Source organism: Cricetulus griseus, chromosome 4 (assembly GCF_003668045.3).
Source record: "Cricetulus griseus strain 17A/GY chromosome 4, alternate assembly CriGri-PICRH-1.0, whole genome shotgun sequence".
Lineage (NCBI taxonomy): Eukaryota > Metazoa > Chordata > Mammalia > Rodentia > Cricetidae > Cricetulus > Cricetulus griseus.
In genome coordinates, this window is record NC_048597.1 from 168,402,219 (window position 1) to 168,421,403 (window position 19,185).

The 19,185-nt window shown below is 53.4% G+C and overlaps 1 protein-coding gene across 1 annotated transcript in view; it reads left to right on the top strand.

Annotated features, from left to right (window-relative positions):
- Cspg4 (chondroitin sulfate proteoglycan 4) overlaps positions 1-18,871 on the top strand; it is a 36,640-nt gene extending 17,769 nt beyond the window's left edge. The window contains exons 2-10 of the mRNA XM_027415011.2: positions 717-880; positions 2,158-5,697; positions 7,834-8,316; positions 8,538-8,714; positions 10,449-10,647; positions 10,759-10,893; positions 10,997-11,163; positions 15,523-15,706; positions 16,007-18,871. Of these exons, the coding sequence (XP_027270812.1) occupies positions 717-880; positions 2,158-5,697; positions 7,834-8,316; positions 8,538-8,714; positions 10,449-10,647; positions 10,759-10,893; positions 10,997-11,163; positions 15,523-15,706; positions 16,007-17,841 (6,884 nt within the window). The 3' untranslated portion in view covers positions 17,842-18,871. The remainder of the gene's footprint in view (positions 1-716; positions 881-2,157; positions 5,698-7,833; positions 8,317-8,537; positions 8,715-10,448; positions 10,648-10,758; positions 10,894-10,996; positions 11,164-15,522; positions 15,707-16,006) is intronic.
- Positions 18,872-19,185: the final 314 nt, after the last annotated feature.

The window sequence follows — 19,185 nt, forward strand, 5'->3', positions numbered from 1 at the left end:
TTGTCCTAGGGAAGGGGAACTCCACTGTTGTCTTCCCTGGCTCCTTGGGCAAGTTTGGAACCAGAGAGGCCGGATGTGACTATTCACCAGAGACTGGTGATAGTGCTGTAGCAGGAAGCAATCTCAGAGTGATGGAGGAAGTTTTGGCCCATTTTGAGCCTGACCCTGCATGTGCTCTCCATCTGGCCTGAGAGCCTTTGCTCCTTGGCAGGCTCCGAGCAATAAGCTGCCCCACCCCACCCCATCCCCACAGGCACTCAGAAAATAGCATGAGAGAACAAAATTACCTGTCTGAATTCCACTGCCAGGCACCAGCTCTGACCAACCATAGAGATGAAACATGGTCATGGCAAGGGGTATAAGGAGCCCACCCAAGGAGAAGGAAAGTGACCAGGGATCCCCTTCATTGTGAGAGTGCCCTGGAACTCTATTCCCAGGAACTGTGCCCACCAAGAAAGATGATAAGACAAGACAGGGAGAGACCAGACCCAGGATGGACATTCTCTGGGGTCCAGAATTGGTGGAAACCTTTGGCTTCAGGAACCCAAGGAAACCTGAACAGCAGGAGTCCTAACAAGGCCCCCTAGACAGTGCCACATAGAGCTATGGGATGTGTCAGCATGGAAGCCCCTCCTGCAGCCCAGCTGTCCATCTCTGTGGTACATAGCCTCCTCTGCCAGGAGCCTGGCCTTGACCACAGCTCCCTCTCTTACCAGCCTCCTTCTTCGGGGAGAACCACCTGGAGGTGCCCGTGCCCACAGCCCTGACCAGGCTGGACCTGCTGCTCCAGTTCTCTACATCTCAGCCTGATGCCCTGCTTCTCTTGGCAGCAGGCCAAGCTGACCATCTCCTGCTCCAACTCTACTCCGGACGCCTACAGGTAAGTGGCATACCTGAGAACAGGGCTAGGGGTTCCTTCTCTATTTTAGAATCCCTTGCTTCTGGCTGTGCAACCTCATGCAAGTCACCTCTGCCCTGGGATCTTGGTCTGTCCACTGTGTGTGGACAACAACATCCCAGAAAGAGTGAGTTCCTGGTACAGTGCTCCTCCTAGCTGGATCTGATCTCACTTCTCCTCGTAGCCCCTGGCTGACCACCTGGACTCTGAGAGCACTGAACTGTCTCCTGTGTTCACCTTTTCACAGTATCTGACTCACAGACTTTCTCACTCTTGTCCCTGCTTTTCTCTTTTGCCTGCCTTCCTCTGTCCTGTGCCTGACCAGTCTTCTGTCCTTGCCATCTCTGTGTGAGGAGTATTCCTTTTCCCAGGGAGTGTCCTGTGCTACTCACCTGGCTCCAAGATCCCACACTGGGGCTCCCTCTCCCCGCTAGACTCCTCTGTGTTATGGTGATAATAGCAGTGCCATTACCACCTGCTTCTTATTTCATGCTTTAAGACCAATTTTATTAGCAAGGGGTCATTTGGCTCCCTCTTGAATCTCCCCATTAATTGTGAAGAGTTTAGGGTCTTAGGCATGGACTCATCTGCTTTCGTGCCCTGTTGCGGTTGGGGATTATGGCCATATCCTCCTACGGCTGCATGGCTTCTCATTGTCACAAGGTGTCACTTTGAACCCCGGTGCCTGGTGCAGTAGACATAGTGGTGCCCAGAACCCTACAGAGACGCTCCATACTTGGATCCCTAAGGTCTTGTACTCTGCCACCACTCACTCTGGTTCTGGTGTCTGTGTCACAGAGGGAGCCTTCTCTACTGGATCCTCAAAACAGAGCCTCCGGGCTGCCGAGACGGCTCAGTAGGTAGTGCACTTCTGGGTTCTTATCTGGCTACTTTTCCCTACTAGTGGGAATTCATCAGGTAATTCCAGTGCCTATTACTCCTCCAAAAGAAACTTTTCTAGAATCCAAACCAGGTTTTCTAGCCCAGCTCACCCAAGGAAAGAGAGGAGGAATGAGATTGTGGGAAGTGCTGCTTCAGGAGAGAGCTTTGCTTTATGTAAATCCCTAAGGTCACACACAAGGACCTTGATTCTACCCCATTCACGCTGGCCAGTACTTAGGGACAAGTAAGGGACATGAGTAATGTCATGAAAGCCTTTGTCCTAGTCCCTCTCTGCAGTGTGGGGGGCCTACTGTACTTTTGTGGGGTAGATAGAAACATCATCCACTCCCAGCCCTGATCTCCCTGTTTCTCTTCAGGTCAGACTTGTCCTAGACCAAAAGGAGATGAAGCTGCAGACCCCAACAGACATAGTGTTGAGTGATTCTGCCCCTCACACCTTAGTGCTTACAGTCTCCAACACCTGGGCTGTGCTGTCTGTTGACGGGATTCTAAACACCTCAACCCCAATCCCAAAAGCCCACCTGGAGGTCACTTATGGGCTCTTTGTGGGGGGTTCTGGAAGCCTTGACCTGCCTTACCTGAAGGGACTCAGCAGACCGCTGAGGGGCTGTATCCACTCAGCCAGTCTCAATGGCCGCAACCTCCTCCGCCCACTGACACCTGATGTCCGTGAAGGTTGTGCTGAAGAACTCTCTGCTGGCGACGATGTGGGCCTGGGCTTCTCTGGACCCCACTCACTGGCTGCCTTCCCTGCCTGGAGCACTCAGGAGGAAGGTACCCTGGAGTTTACACTCACCACTCGGAGTCAGCAAGCGCCCCTGGCCTTCCAGGCAGGGGACCAACGTGGCAACTTTATCTATGTGGCCATATTTGAGGGCCACTTGAGGGCTGTGGTTGAAAAGGGCCAAGGTACCATGGTGCTTCGTAACAGTGTGCCTGTGTCTGATGGGCAGCCCCATGAGGTCAGTGTACACATAGATGCTCACCGACTGGAGATCTCTGTAGACCAATACCCTACTCGTACTTTCAACCGTGGGGTCCTCAGCTACCTGGAACCACATGGCAGTCTCCTCCTTGGGGGGCTGGACGCAGAGGCTTCTCGCCACCTCCAAGAACACCGTCTAGGCCTGGCACCAGGGGATGTCAATATCTCCCTGGTAGGCTGCATAGAAGACTTCAGTATTAACGGCAGGAGGCAGGGACTCCGGGATGCCTGGCTGACCCGTGACATGGCAGCAGGCTGCAGGCCTGAGGAAGATGAATATGAAGAGGAGGCCTATGGCCCATATGAAACTTTCTCCACCCTGGCACCGGAAGCCTGGCCAGCTATGGAACTGCCGGAGCCATGTATTCCTGAGCCAGGACTGCCTCCTGTCTTTGCAAATTTCACCCAGCTGCTTACCATCAGCCCACTGGTGGTGGCCGAGGGTGGCACAGCCTGGCTTGAGTGGAGGCACGTACAGCCCACACTGGACCTGACAGAGGCAGAGCTTCGCAAGTCCCAGGTGCTGTTCAGCGTGAGCCAGAGTGCACGCCACGGTGAGCTGGAGCTAGACATCCCAGGAGCCCAGACCCGGAAAATGTTCACCCTGTTGGATGTGGTAAACCGTAAGGCCCGCTTTGTTCACGATGGCTCTGAGGACACCTCTGACCAGCTGATGCTGGAGGTGTCGGTGACTGCTCGAGCACCTGTCCCCTCCTGCCTTCGAAGGGGCCAAATTTACATTCTGCCCATCCAGGTGAACCCTGTCAATGACCCACCCCGCATCATCTTCCCTCACGGCAGCCTCATGGTCATCCTGGAACACACCCAGAAACCTCTGGGACCTGAGATTTTCCAAGCCTATGACCCGGACTCTGCCTGTGAGGGTCTCACCATCCAGCTCCTTGGTGCCTCCACTGGTATCCCAGTGGAACACCGAGACCAGCCTGGAGAGGCAGTAACTGAGTTTTCCTGTCGGGATCTGGAGGCAGGCAACATAGTCTATGTCCACCGTGGCGGGCCCGCACAGGACCTGACATTCCGGGTCAGTGATGGGATGCAGGCCAGCGCTCCAGCTACACTGAAGGTAGTGGCTGTCCGGCCGGCCATACAGATCCTCCACAACACGGGGCTGCACCTGGCCCAGGGCTCTGCTGCACCCATCTTGCCTGCCAACCTGTCAGTAGAAACAAATGCAGTAGGTCAGGATGTGAGTGTGCTCTTCCGAGTCACGGGCACCCTGCGGTTCGGGGAGCTGCAGAAGCAGGGGGCAGGAGGGGTGGAGGGTACTGAGTGGTGGGAGACACTGGCGTTCCACCAGCGCGACGTGGAGCAAGGCCGAGTGAGGTACCTGAGCACTGACCCACAACACCACACCCAAGACATGGTGGAGGACCTGACCTTGGAGGTACAGGTGGGCCAGGAGACATTGAGTAATCTGTCTTTCCCAGTGACCATCCAGAGGGCCACAGTATGGATGCTACGGCTTGAGCCTCTTCATACTCAGAACCCCCATCAGGAGACCCTCACCCCAGCCCACCTCGAGGCTTCCCTGGAGGGGGAGGCAGGCCCATACCCTCACACCTTCCACTATGAGTTGGTTCAGGCCCCCCGGAAAGGCAACCTGCAGCTCCAGGGTACAAGGCTGTCAGATGGCCAGAGCTTTAGCCAGAGCGACCTGCAGGCCGGTCATGTGACCTACAGGGCCACAATGCGGACCTCTGAGGCAGCTGATGACTCCTTCCGTTTCCGTGTCTTATCTCCACCACATTTCTCCCCACTCTATACTTTCCCCATCCACATTGGCGGTGATCCAAATGCTCCTGTCCTCACTAATGTCCTTCTCATAGTCCCTGAGGGAGGGGAAGGAGTCCTGTCTGCTGACCACCTCTTTGTCAAGAGTCTCAACAGTGCCAGCTATCTCTATGAGGTTATGGAGCAGCCCCACCATGGCAGGCTGGCTTGGAAGGAACCAAAGGGAAAGGCCACGCCAGTGACATCTTTCACTAATGAGGACCTACTGCATGGCCGACTGGTCTACCAGCATGATGACTCTGAGACCATAGAGGATGATATCCCATTTGTGGCCACACGCCAGGGCGAGGGCAGTGGTGACATGGCCTGGGAGGAGGTGCGTGGTGTCTTCCGAGTGGCCATCCAGCCTGTGAATGACCATGCCCCTGTGCAGACCATCAGCCGTGTCTTCCATGTGGCCCGGGGTGGACAGCGGCTGCTGACCACAGATGATGTGGCCTTCAGTGATGCTGACTCAGGCTTCACTGATGCTCAGCTCGTGCTGACCCGCAAGGACCTCCTCTTTGGCAGCATCGTGGCTATGGAGGAACCCACACGGCCCATCTACCGCTTCACCCAGGAGGATCTCAGGAAGAAGCAAGTCCTGTTCGTACATTCAGGGGCTGACCATGGCTGGCTCCAGCTGCAGGTGTCTGATGGGCAACACCAGGCCACTGCCATGCTGGAGGTGCAGGCCTCAGAGCCCTATCTTCATGTAGTCAATAATTCTAGTCTTGTGGTCCCTCAAGGAGGCCAGGGCACCATTGACACAGCTGTGCTCCACCTAGATACCAACCTGGACATCCGAAGTGGAACTGAGGTCCACTATCATGTCACAGCTGGCCCTCACTCGGGACAGCTGCTCCGGGATGGTCAGTCAGTCAACTCCTTCACCCAGCAGGACTTGTTGGAGGGAGCCATTCTCTATAGCCACAATGGCAGCCTCAGTCCCCATGACACGGTGGCGCTTTCTGTGGCAGCAGGGCCAGTGCACACCAATACCATCCTACAAGTGACCATTGCCTTAGAGGGTCCCCTGGCCCCACTACAACTGGTCCAGCATAAAAAGATCTACGTCTTCCAGGGAGAAGCAGCTGAGATCAGAAGGGACCAGCTAGAGGTAAGGAACAAAGGGGGTGAGCACGGCCGTGGGCCAAGCAGAGGGGCACTTCCATGAAGGGGATGTTACCGAGGCAACTCAGGACTTAGAAGTATTATGTAGCTTCAGTATTCGCCTACATGTGCTTCTAGGGAATCTGTTATACATACATCTGCCTGTCAGTTGCTTGTACCTCCAGGTATCACATACATATGTATGCTTGCTATGGCTAACCATGTAAAATCTGGGCTCCAGTCAGACCCATGAAAATGTCTGAGTGGAGTCCAAGCATATGTATTCTGTTAAGTTCCCAGGAGGTTGTCATGGTCAGAGAGCTTTGAGAAGTACTGCCCTTCAGGTCTCCAGGCCTCCAGCTCTTTCCCCAGACCCCATACTGAGACTGTGAGGGTCTATGAAGGGCTTAGTCACTCAGGGAGGTCACAGTACAACACCAACCAGCAGGTTTACTGCCTTGCTGTGAAACTCAGACCAGATCCTTTCAAATTTTGATGCCCTTCTGTTTCTGAGTGTTTGAACTTTGAGAAAGACTATGACTGAACATATCAGGAAGTGCCCACATTGGAGGAGGTAGCACATGAGCCAAGCATATATATGGACGCACCTATAATCCCAGCACTTAGGAGGCAAAGGCAGGCAGATTTCTGAGAGTTCAAAGCCAACCTGGTTTATTTAGTAAGTCCCAGGCCAACCAAAGCTCAAAAGAAGGGTGGGGCGAGGTGGGGGGGATATAGCATATGGACAGCAAAAACCAGGGATGGCATCCCAGCAAAAGGAATGCCTCTGCAAAAGCACAGAATCAGAAGTGTAAATCTGAGGGTGGCACTTAGACGGTTTTTTTGTTTGTTTGATTGCTTGTTTGTTTGTTTGTGGCTAGATCAGGCATTGGGGGAGTAATCAGGCACCTTCGTGCTGGACCTAGCTCAGCAAACTGCTTAAAACCTGGAGTCTGGGAGCCTGCACTTCTAGGAATGGCGAGGGTGCCCTCTAGTGGTATATAGTGGCAGTATGGCAGTAATAACAAGATGGGGGCTGAAGATCCCAGGCAGATCCACCTAACATGGACCTGAACAGAAAGAGCCTGAGCAGAGCCCTATCAGAGGTGTGTGTGTGTGTGTGTGTGTGTGTGTGTGTGTGTGTGTGTGTGAAGAGCCCTATCAGAGGTGTGTGTGTGTGAGAGCAGAGCCCTATCAGAAGTGTGTGTGTGTGTGTGTGTGTGTGTGTGTGTGTGTGTGTGTGAGCAGAGCCCTATCAGAGGTGTGTGTGTGTGTGTGTGTGTGTGTGTGTGTGTGTGTGTGCAGAGCCCTATCAGAGGTGTGTGTGTGTATGTGTGTGAGAGAGAGAGAGAGAGAGAGAGCAGAGCCCTATCAGAGGTGTGTGTGTGTGTGTGTTTGTGTGTGTGAGCAGAGCCCTATCAGAGGTGTGTGTGTGTGTGTGTGTGTGTGTGTGTGTGTGTGTGTGTGAACAGAGCCCTATCAGAGGTGTGTGTGTGTTGTGTGTGTGTTTGTGTGTGTGTGTGAGCAGAGCCTATCAGAGGTGTGTGTTGTGTGTGTGTGAACAGAGCCCTATCAGAGGTGTGTGTGTGTGTGTGTGTGTGAGCAGAGCCCTATCAGAGGTGTGTGTGTGTGTGTGTGAGAGAGAGAGAGAGAGAGAGAGAGAGCAGAGCCCTATCAGAGGTGTGTGTGTGTGTGTGTGTGTGTTTTGTGTGTGTGAGCAGAGCCCTATCAGAGGTGTGTGTGTGTGTGTGAGAGAGAGAGAGAGAGAGAGAGAGAGCAGAGCCCTATCAGAGGTGTGTGTGTGTGTGTGGTGTGTGTGTGAGAGAGAGAGAGAGAGAGAGAGAGAGAGAGAGAGAGAGCAGAGCCCTATCAGAGTGTGTGTGTGTGTGTGTGTGTGTGTGTGTGTGTGGTGTGTGTGTGTGTGTGTGTGTGTGTGTGAGACTTTGTTACTGTATGATAACATTATGCCTTTGATACTGAATCTGGCTGTGACCCCTCTGACCAGCCATGAGTCTGGATGTTTTGCATATGAACCCAGATGCATGTGAGCAGCACTATCCTGGCAGGAGACCAAGCCTGCTCTGCCAGCTGAGGTCCACCACAGCCTGTGACCCTGGATGTCCCTTCGGTCTCTGTTGACCAGGTGGCCCAGGAAGCAGTGCAGCCTGCAGACATCATGTTCTCATTGAGGAGCCCCCCGAGCGCCGGCTACCTGGTGATGGTGTCCCACGGTGCTTCGGCAGATGAGCCGCCCAGCCTGGACCCTGTGCAGAGCTTCTCCCAGGAGGCAGTGAATTCAGGCAGGGTTCTCTACCTACACTCTCGCCCTGGAGCCTGGAGTGATTCCTTCTCCCTGGATGTGGCCTCAGGCCTGGGTGATCCTCTTGAGGGAATCTTTGTGCAGCTGGAGGTGCTGCCCACAGCCATCCCCCTGAAGGTGCAAAACTTCAGCGTTCCTGAGGGTGGCACCCGTACCCTGGCCCCTCCACTGCTCCAAATCACTGGGCCATACTTCCCCACACTGCCAGGCCTCCTCCTACAGGTGCTAGAGCCACCCCAGCACGGGGCCCTGCAGAAGGAGGACCAACCTCAAGATGGGAGCCTCGGCACTTTCTCCTGGAGAGAGGTATGGCTGCAGCCCAGCCCTAGTTGCTGGCACTGCTTTATGTTGTATTTCATGTCTTCCTCTGGGAGCTGGAAGGCACTGCCCCCTGGCTTTTCATGGGTTCTAAAGGGATCTGTCTTCTCCTGTGCCCAACAACAGAACATTAAGGGTGCTGGTCCCAAGATCCCTGGTAAGTCTTAGGCTGGCTGAAGCCTGACAACCAGCCCTGGGTCTGCTTGTAGGTGGAAGAGCAGCTGATCCGCTACGTTCACGATGGAAGTGAGACACCGACAGACAGCTTTGTCCTGGTGGCTAATGCCTCAGAGATGGATCGCCAGAGCCAACCCATGGCCTTCACTGTCACCATCCTGCCTGTTAATGACCAACCGCCTGTCCTCACCACAAACACAGGCCTGCAGGCGAGTTCACCCTTGGGACCACCCCAGCTCTGCTACCGGAAAGAGACCAGGGTCTCCCTTACTTCTCCCCTTCTCTCAGGCTCAGTTTCATCCTCTGTAAAAGGGTTCACTGCCACATACCAGATTGTTGGGAGGAGAGATTGATATGGCACTAAAAACAGCACAGCCGTGAGGTTTTGTTACTGGGCAGTCTTGTTTTCAAAAGGCTGTGCTTGGCCTTGCTGTCGCCTGGACTCACCTGTAGCAGAAGGCTTCCGCTCATGCCTCAGGCCCAAAACACCTGATAAAATTTCTTTAATAAGCCCTATATGGTGAGCTGCAGGTGGGGGGGGACTCGAGTGCCACAGCAAATAAAGACCACTGCTAGACTTCCCAAACTTCTATCCCTATAGGCTACGGAGCAGTGGCTCCCTTGCCCTGCAGAAATGGAAGCTGAGGTCCTGACAAGACAGTATTCTGTAATCCCACGGAACAAAAAGGCTATATAGCTTGACAGGCCTACCTAGAACAATAGAGGTTTGACTACAATACAATACAAAATAACAGAGTTTCAGATAACCTCATCTAGATCAGTGGTTCTCAACCTGTGGGTCACGACCCCTTGGGATTGAATGACCCTTTCACAAGGGTCACCTAAGACCATCAGAAAACACAGGTATTTACATTATGATTCCTAACAGTAGGAAAAACTACCATTGTGAAGTAGCAACGAAAATAATTTTATGGTTGGGGCCACCACAGCATGAGGAACTGTACTAAAGGGTCACATTAGCAAAGTTGAGAACCACTGTTGTGGGGCATAGACCACCACCAAGAGCAGCTTTGGAAAGCTGTAGAAAAGGGGTAACTTTGGACGTTCCTGACCTAGGGTCTGAGTCTTTTGTGGCTATCTGTGAAGAGGTGGTGTAATGTTGCCTGTGGGAAGTGACGAAGGGATGAGCGGGATTTGGTCTAGATAACTAAGGGTTGCTTAGGACCACAGAGTGGAACTGCTGTGTGGCAAACTGGCCACCGGGTGGCAATATCTACCCGAGTTGGTTCCCTGGAGCCCGACAAGGAAGCTTTCTCTTACTGGGATTCAATGAGGGAGGAACTCATAGGTTCTAGAAAGATGTTTTCTGATTATGAGGACCCCCTACCCAGAATAGCCACATGGCCTGGGACCCAGGAAGAGGCTCTTACCCTGCTTAGGAGGGTAGCCTAGGGGTCCTCCCCTGCATTCTGCGCGAGTTGGCTCAGGACTGAGAAGGAAATTCTCAGCTCTCCTCTCTGCTCTCCACCTTCCTCCCGCCCAGCATTCAGCCGGTAGGAGAGCCTATTTCTGAGCTTGCCATCCGCACCACCTCTACCCTGTGCCCACCCCTGCCAGGTGGTGTGTGCCAGGGCAGGAGGAAAGGGAGGTCCCTGCCCACCACTGAGATACCTTTGGCCAGGGGTGGGGATCTCTGGGAAGTAAGAGCTCTGTAAGGGCCAGACAGGAGCGTTTCTAGGCAGGAGGTTGTGGGCTGGCTTTGAGGTACAATTAAGATTAGGACAAGTGGAGCAGGAACTGGGCTGAGGTGACCCAGGAGGAGAATGGACTGGAAGGCCCCTTATGTGGTTGATCCCAGAATGGCACAGGCACCTGTGACGGCTGAGTAGAGCAGGGTGGAGCCCTAGTGGAAGTCCCAGGGCCGGGAAGAAGGGGGTGGGTGGATACAACGTGGACAGACTCTCACATGCCTGTGTCTCCAGATCTGGGAGGGGGCCACTGTGCCCATCCCTCCTGAAGCCCTCAGGGGAACAGACAATGACTCAGGACCAGAAGACCTAATCTACACCATCCAGCAACCCAGCAATGGACGGATAGCACTGAGGGTGGCTCCAGACACAGAGGTCCGTCACTTCACACAGGCCCAGCTGGACAATGGACTTGTGCTGTTCTCGCACAGAGGTGAGTGCTGAGCGGATTCTTCAACCTCCAGCCCCCACTCCCTGGGAGGTACCTTGAGGCTAGGGATCTACATTGGGTCGGCAGCATCCAGATCTACCCCCTTGTGCTCAGGAGCCCTGGAAGGAGGCTTCCACTTTGACCTCTCTGATGGTGCTCACACTTCTTCTGGACATTTCTTCCGAGTGGTGGCCCAGAAGCAAGTGCTTCTCTCATTGGAGGGCAGCCGGAAGTTGACTGTCTGTCCAGGTAGGTCTGCATGCTGTGTAGCTGGGGCAGAATTGAGGGTGGCACAGCAGGACCCTGGCCTTGGCTCATGTCAAAAGCTGACAGGCTCCTTTGTGCTTTTCAGAGTCTGTGCAGCCACTCAGCAGCCAGAGCCTGAGAGCTAGTTCCAGCACAGGCACTGACCCCCGCCACCTGCTCTACCGGGTGGTAAGAGGCCCCCAACTTGGTCGACTCTTCCATGCCCAGCAAGGCAGTGCAGAGGAGGCCTTGGTGAACTTCACCCAGGCTGAGGTAAGGGCCTCACCCCTCAGCCAAGACACAGACCCCAAACTTACCTCAGGTGGCTGCCAGCCTGAGCACATACCTCACAGGCAGCTGAGCTTTTCTAGCTCAGGGATAGTTGTAGCTTGATCCTAGATGCTAAAAAGGCCGCAGTAAGGAGAAGCAGGGGCACCCCAGCAGCTAGGGCAGGGCTGAGTTTGCTTCAGTGAAACTGAGTTTGAGATAAAGTTGGGCTTGGGGCTCAGGGCAGGTGCCAGAGAGAAACAGAGCAAGCTGGGGGCAGATGAGTCCAGGCAGAGTGGGCCAAGCTGAGGGGCACTGTTATCCACTCTTTGGAGCAAGGTTCCTAGGGCAACCAGGACTACCAATCAAATTATAATTTCCAGCCTCAAGTAGAGGCTGAGTGAGGTGATGAGATATCAGGGCTGTCTGTGCTAACCAGCAGGGCCAGCTGTCACTTACCAGGGTCTAAGGCACTGTGAGAAGCTCCTCGGGGCCATGGTGGAGGACAGGCTCTTCTGGGCAAACAACACACTTGGTGCTCCCACCTAGAGGCCGTGTGGTCACATAAAACTAGGGCATGATACCAGTTATTTCTATATAAGCAGGATTCAAAGGATGCAGCTGGCCCTGCCTCTCCTTCTGCAGCATTGTGGTGCTGTTCCAAGAACTTTCCAGAGGGGTTTACCCTGGCCCTTGAAAAATGGCAGGACCCACCCCCCTTGGTCTCTTTCCAGCACTCTTTTACCTCGGAGGCCTCCTGGGCTCTACAAGTTCCTTCCCACCCCTTCAGGGTGTGTGCTCACCCTGAGAAGTAACTGGATGAAGGAGCTAGCAGGAGGAGAGCAGCTCCCACCCAGCAGGTAGCTCAGAGGAGGAAGATGGATTAGCTAGGGTGAAGTAAGATTTCTTGGGTGTGTCACCTCATCAGCTAGGTTTATGTTCTTTCTTCTCCTGGGCTCTGGCATCTACCATAGGCCCTTGTGCCTCCTCTTCCACAGTGAAATCGGCCAGTGGCTAGGGCAGCTGTATGCTGTGAGTCACTGGGAGCCTTGTCATCAGAGACCAGGAAGGAGGAGAGAATAGGACAAGGCCACAAGTGTCCCTCCCCCATCCAGCAGTCCCACACACACTGCAGCAACATTAGACTGAATGGCCACCAGGGGGCCAGACTGGCAGTGCCACCCAAGCAGGTTGGAAAGAGGCTACGTGGCACAGGCACCCTCCTCCACTGGAAGATGGCAGGCAGCAGTAGCTTGACAGTCCCACTGCCCTTCAAGACTCTGGGCTGGATGGAGCAGGACTCAGATAGCCTCAATGTGCAGGCAAGAATATCGTTTGGAAGTCAGCTGACTCTATGCAGTGCACACGGCTAGTAAGAAGCAAAACCAAGACTAAGCCTTCTGACTGCTCATCCAAGTCCCCTTCACCTAAGGGTACTGTTTCCCATAGCTTGGGAGACCCCTGCACACCTGGCCTGAGCTCTGCCTTTTTCCCATCCAGGCACTGATAGTCGCCAAACATCACATTGACCTCCACCACCAACTGCTGCTGCATTTCCCACCATACCCACCGTGAGCCTGGTCCAGAGGTTACAAGTGGCAGGCAGTCTTCAGTCCTTTAGGACACATCTGGTCCATAGATGTGTTTTATTTGAATACACACTACATTTAAATTTTTGTTGTTGTCTTTAGTTTTTTGTTTTGTTTTGTTTATAAATTTTTACTTAAATTAGAAACAATCTTATTTTATGGTTTTTTTTTTTTTTTTTTTTTTTTTTTTTTGAGACAGGGTTTCTCTGTGTCACTTTGGAGCCTGTCCTGGAACTCACTCTGTAGACCAGGCTGGCCTCGAACTCACGGAGCAGAGATCTACCTGCCTCTGCCTCCCGAGTTCTGGGATTAAAGGCATGCACTGCCACCACTGCCCAGATTACATTTAATATTTTAATATTAGTTGTCAGCATTGAAGCCTTAGGAAATTTCACACAAAACCGATATCCCGATTCTTCCAATGCCTGTGTACCTTCATGTAGCAAACCACTGAGGAAGAATCCCTCAGTGTAGTCCCTCAGTCTGCCCCCAGTGTAGACAGCACAGCCCGACTGCAATACTGTGGGATTCTAAGACTGCTCACTTGCATCAATCCCACTCCGTCTCCCTTTTACTATTATACAAGCCCTGTTTTGCTGAAAGGGAAAACTTTCTGTGTCTCCTAAAAGGGGAAAGACAAAGATAAGGCATGAGGATGTGTCTTGATTAGAAGGTAAAGGAAACAGATTCTTTACAGAAACAAAGATTATTATATTACTTGGTGTTCAGCATACAAGTGGCCCTAAAGAATGGGTGCTGCTGTGGATGTGACAGGGAGTTGAGGTCTCATGGATAACAGGGTCATGACCGAGTCTTTGTGGTCAGACATCCAGCAACTGCAGCATTCGAGCAAGAGTGAGCTTAATGCTGAGCCTGGCACCATGGCACATACCAGCTACTTAGGAGGCTGAGGCAGGAGAATCACTTGAGCCTATGAGGTCAAGGCCAGCCTGGGCAACATAGTGAGACCCTGGTTCAGAAGAAAACCAGAGTGAACTAACTGTATATTTTCAAAGGCTCACTCTGTGTTAGGATGCTGTAGAGGCAGTAGGCAGAGGCCTGGAGTGGAATACAAGAGAGAAACTTGCAGTAACCCCGGCAGGACCTGGGTGGCAAGGGAAAGAGGAGCCAAGAAGGTCTCTGGGGTTTCCCCCAGAGCTGCTGTCATGGAGATGGAGTCTCAGGAGATGAGGCCACTGGAGCACAACTGGGCCTAGGAAGCTTAAAATAGCTACTAGATATCTCTGTGGACAAAAGACACAGGTGTGAATCTGAGAATGAGGAACCGGCAAGAGTTAGGGTGCTACTTGAGGCCCTGAGACTGCATGAATGTATAGAACAGAGACCGTGTCACAAGGCCCCGGGGAGCAGGACCAACAGAGTCTGTGAGATATGAGGAGACCCAAAGCAGAGCCTCACAATCTTCACTTATGTCAAGTGATCCTCAGCAGTCACGAAGACTTGAGACCCAACCTCTGGTCTAATGCATACAGCCTATAGTACCCTTGATGAAAATGTGTTTGGAGCCGGGTGTTGGTAGCACACGCCTTTAATCCCAGCACTCCAGAGGCAGGAGGATCTCTGTGAGTTCAAGGCCAGCCTGGTCTCCAGAGCGAGTGCCAGGATAGGCTCCAAAGCTACACAGAGAAACCCTGTCTAGAAAAAAAAAGAAAGGAAGAAAGAAAGAAAGAAAGAAAGAAAGAAAGAAAGAAAGAAAGAAAGAAAGAAAGAAAAAATGTTTGGTGACATCATAGGAACAAAATCCCGATTGGAGCAAGCTGAGGATGTGTGGTAACAGTGGAGACTATTCTTGGGGAATTTTGCTGCAAAGAAAAGTAATGAAGCCGGACAGTGGTAGTGGAAGCCTTTAATCACAGGACTCAGGAAGCAGAGGCAAGCGGATCTCTGTGAGTTCAAGACCAGCCTGGTCTATAGAGAGAGTTCCAGGACAGCCAAGGCTACACAGAGAAACCCTATCTCTAAAGAGGGGAAAAACAATATTGAAAAGAGGAAGGCATCAAATGCCAGAAGAAAATGTCAGCTGAGGTGGGATGTGGCTCAGCTGGAAGAGTGCCTGCCTAGAATGCATGAAACCCTGGGTTCAGTCATCAGCCACCACATAAAACTGGCATTTTAACAAGTTCCAGGGCAGACTAGAATACATGAAACCCTCTTTCAAGGAAAAAAAAAAAGTAAAATCAAGTGGAGTTTTCTTTAAGATGAAATAAATAACTTGGTTGCATAGCAAAAAAAAGAAAAAAGAAAGAGAAGGAAGGAAGGGAGGGAGGGAGGGAGGGAGAGAGAGAGAGAGAGAGAGAGAGAGAGAGAGAGAGAGAGAGAGAGAGAGAGAAAGAAAGAAAGAAAGAAAGAAAGAAAGAAAGAAAGAAAGAAAGAAAGATCTATCTGGGGGAAGCTGACATATCAAGAGAGAATAGAAGTAGTGTCCTCGGGAAGCAAACAGGATGGGAGCCATTGCAAAGGAGGAAGGACCCGCTTTAAATAGCAACATGAATAAGTGACCAGTTTCCCCACTAGAGCTGGGGCTGAAACTTAGGCTTCTGGTTTCAGAGCCCAGCTCTTCCCTGCCACATAACTGCCTAATGGTGACCCCTTGAACCAATGAGGTAGAGAGCAGGCTACACAGAGACACCCAGGTTCAACCAGGAGAGCTCAGAGTAAGACTGGGCACTGGGATATTGGGGAGATTAGAATGTCGGTGTCCTGCCAGCCTGATAGGAAGCTCCCAGGTAACACCTAACCATAATGTCTCCCCCAGGTGAATGCTGGGAATATTCTGTATGAGCATGGGAAGTATCCTGAGCCCTTCTGGGAAGCCCATGACACCATTGGTCTCCTGCTGTCCTCGCCACCTGCCAGGGATGTGGCTGCCACCCTTGCTGTGGTTGTGTCTTTCGATGCTGCCTGTCCCCAGCGCCCCAGCCGCCTCTGGAGAAACAAAGGTAAAGGGCATGATGGGATGGCAAGGTTGAGGATGCAGAGAAATGTCTCAAACAGAGGGCTAGAGGCCTGCCTAGCAGCTTCTGTCTTAGTCCCAGGCCTTAGGAAGTTATGGGGATGGTGTGTGGGGAACACTGACATCAGAGGAAGGCACAGTCCTTGTTCTCCCAGGGCCATGAGCCCCACTCCTGGAGCTACTGGTCTAAAAGAGAGGCACAGACTTGCCCTGGGGTCTCCTTTCTGAGGGTTCATGGCCCTTCCTCCAGTGGGCTGGACCTTCACAGCCTATGTCTCACCCCCAGGTCTCTGGGTCCCTGAGGGCCAGCGTGCCAAGATCACCGTGGCTTCCCTTGATGCCTCCAACCTCCTAGCCAGTGTTCCAGCATCTCAACGCACGCGGCACGATGTGCTCTTCCAGGTCACACAGTTCCCCACCCGGGGCCAGCTCTTGGTGTCCGAGGAGCCACTCCACGCCAGGAGGCCCCACTTCCTGCAATCTGAGCTGGCTGCAGGACAGCTTGTATATGCCCATGGTGGTGGGGGCACCCAGCAGGATAGCTTCCGCTTCCGTGCCCATCTCCAGGGGCCAACGGGGGCTTCTGTGGCAGGACCCCAAACCTCTGAGGCCTTTGCCATCACTGTTCGTGATGTGAATGAGCGGCCTCCTCAGCCACAGGCCTCCATTCCACTCCGTGTCACCAGGGGCTCAAGAGCCCCTGTCTCTCGAGCCCAGCTGAGTGTAGTAGACCCCGACTCAGCTCCGGGAGAGATAGAGTATGAAGTACAGAGGGCACCCCACAATGGCTTCCTGAGCCTGGCTGGGGACAACACTGGGCCAGTGACCCACTTCACACAGGCTGATGTGGACGCAGGGCGGCTGGCCTTTGTGGCTAATGGGAGCAGTGTGGCCGGCATCTTCCAGTTGAGCATGTCTGATGGGGCCAGCCCCCCAATACCCATGTCCCTGGCTGTGGATGTCTTGCCATCCACCATTGAGGTGCAGCTGCGAGCACCCCTGGAGGTGCCCCAAGCCTTAGGACGATCCTCACTGAGTCGGCAGCAGCTCCAGGTGATTTCAGATCGTGAAGAGCCAGAGGTAGCCTATCGCCTCACTCAGGGGCCCCGATATGGGCAGCTACTAGTGGGTGGGCAGCCTGCTTCTGCCTTCAGCCAGATGCAGGTAGACCAGGGGGAAGTGGTTTTTGCCTTCACCAACTTCTCCTCCTCTCAGGATCACTTCAAAGTCCTGGCTCTGGCCAGGGGTGTGAATGCATCAGCCACTGTGAATGTCACGGTACAGGCTCTGTTGCATGTGTGGGCAGGTGGGCCATGGCCTCAGGGCACCACCCTGCGTCTAGACCCCACTGTGCTCGATGCCAGTGAGCTGGCCAACCGCACAGGCAGTATGCCCCACTTCCGGCTCCTGGCAGGGCCCCGATATGGCCGTGTGGTCCGTGTGCCCCAAGCCCGCACAGAACCCAGGAGCAACCGGCTTGTGGAACATTTCACTCAGCAGGACCTGGAAGAGGGAAGGCTGGGCCTAGAGGTGGGCAGGCCAGAGGGTAGGTCCACTGGCCCAGCGGGTGACAGTCTTACTTTGGAGCTGTGGGCAAGGGGTGTCCCTCCTGCAGTGGCATTGTTGGACTTTGCCACTGAACCTTACCATGCGGCCAAGTCCTACAGTGTGGCCCTGCTCAGTGTTCCCGAGGCTGCTCGGACAGAAACAGAGAAACCAGGAAGAAACACCCCTACTGGCCAGCCAGGTCCAGCAGCATCCAGCCCCATTCCCACTATGGCTAGGAGCGGTTTCCTGGGCTTCCTAGAGGCCAACATGTTCAGCGTCATCATTCCTGTGTGCCTGGTCCTCCTGCTTCTGGCCCTCATCTTGCCTCTGCTCTTCTACCTCCGAAAACGCAACAAGACAGGCAAGCATGATGTCCAGGTGTTGACCGCCAAACCCCGCAATGGCCTAGCAGGTGACACAGAGACCTTTCGCAAGGTAGAGCCAGGCCAAGCCATTCCACTCACAACTGTGCCTGGCCAGGGGCCCCCACCAGGAGGCCAGCCTGATCCAGAGCTACTGCAGTTTTGCCGGACACCCAATCCAGCCCTCAGGAATGGCCAGTACTGGGTGTGAGACCTGACCTGTGCCCAGATGCTGCCCACTCTCCAGGCCCACTGCTTTGGTACCCTGGTCTGGCCTGAGAATCTCCAGGGCCAAAAGGACCTCGAGATGCCAGGGGTGGAGGGAACTGGGAGACAGTCTGGAGATCCTGGAGTGGAGTGAGTGGAGTCAAGAGCTGGAACTTTCCTCAGCTCACTTAGACCTGGAGAACTGCAGGGGCCAAGTTGAGAGGCAGCTAAAGTCGGCTCACTGCGGGAAAACAGGGTACCAGCCTAAATAGGTCACAACTCTGGGTCCTGAGTCTGTGATCTTAGATAAGTCACACCTGACCCAGGCTGTCTAGAAGATCAGGAGAAGAGAACACCTGGCTTTTCCAACCCAGCTCTGGCCATTTGTTGTCTCTGAAGAACAAACTCTCCCTCTCTGGTGTTTTCCTGAAGCTGAATGGGAGGAATGTTAGTCAATAGATTAATATATTCAAGGTGTAAAGTGGGTGGGTTGCTCTGGGGCTGGCTAATTTAAGGCAAGAAAGCTATTTAACATGGTGCTGGGCTAGCCAGGCCTGATGGAACCCTGGAGTATATGGGATGGAGAAGGATCTGAAGCCGTTTTACCCACAGAGCCCTGTGGTAAAGCACTGAAGCACTGGTGAGCAACCTTCCACGCTTGGACTGGGAATGTAGAAGGCCACTCTGGTGGCCATGCTCCCCTCAAGACCAGGGAGCAGGCAAACTGGGGCACTTGACTCCAGGGAGGGAGCCTTGATAAATGGTGCTTCAGAGGCTCTGGACAGCTGTGCATTGTTTGTGTTTGACTATGCACTGGGCTCTTATCCATGGCAGCCTGGCTCCCCTGGGGCAGGCCATGTGGCCTAGCTTCATGGGGGTGGGGACGGACAGATCTGGGCAAGCTCTTGAATTCCCACCTCCTGGGGCCTTCCCAAAGTCCTCTATTCTCACCTGTTTGTTGAGATGGGACCAAAGCCCTTACTCTACAGGGAACTTCAGGGAAAAAAATAAAAATAAATTCTCCCAGCCCTAGACTTCTTAGCCTGGTCTTGGCCTCCACAGCCCTATCCTTCCCCACCTCCTTTCCTTGTGGTTGTAACAGCAAAAGCGAGAGAGTGCCAAATCTTGGGACACGGTACACGGTGTATAAAGGGAAGATTTGGGCATACGGACTTTTTTTTTTTTTTTTTTTTTTTTGACAGTTTCTCTGTGTAACAACTCTGGCTGTCCTGGAACTCACTCTGTAGACCAGGCTGACCTCGAACTCACAGAGATCTGCCTGCCTATGGCTGCCAAGTGCTGGGATCAAAGGTGTGTGCCACCACCACCTGGCACATGCAGACTTTTA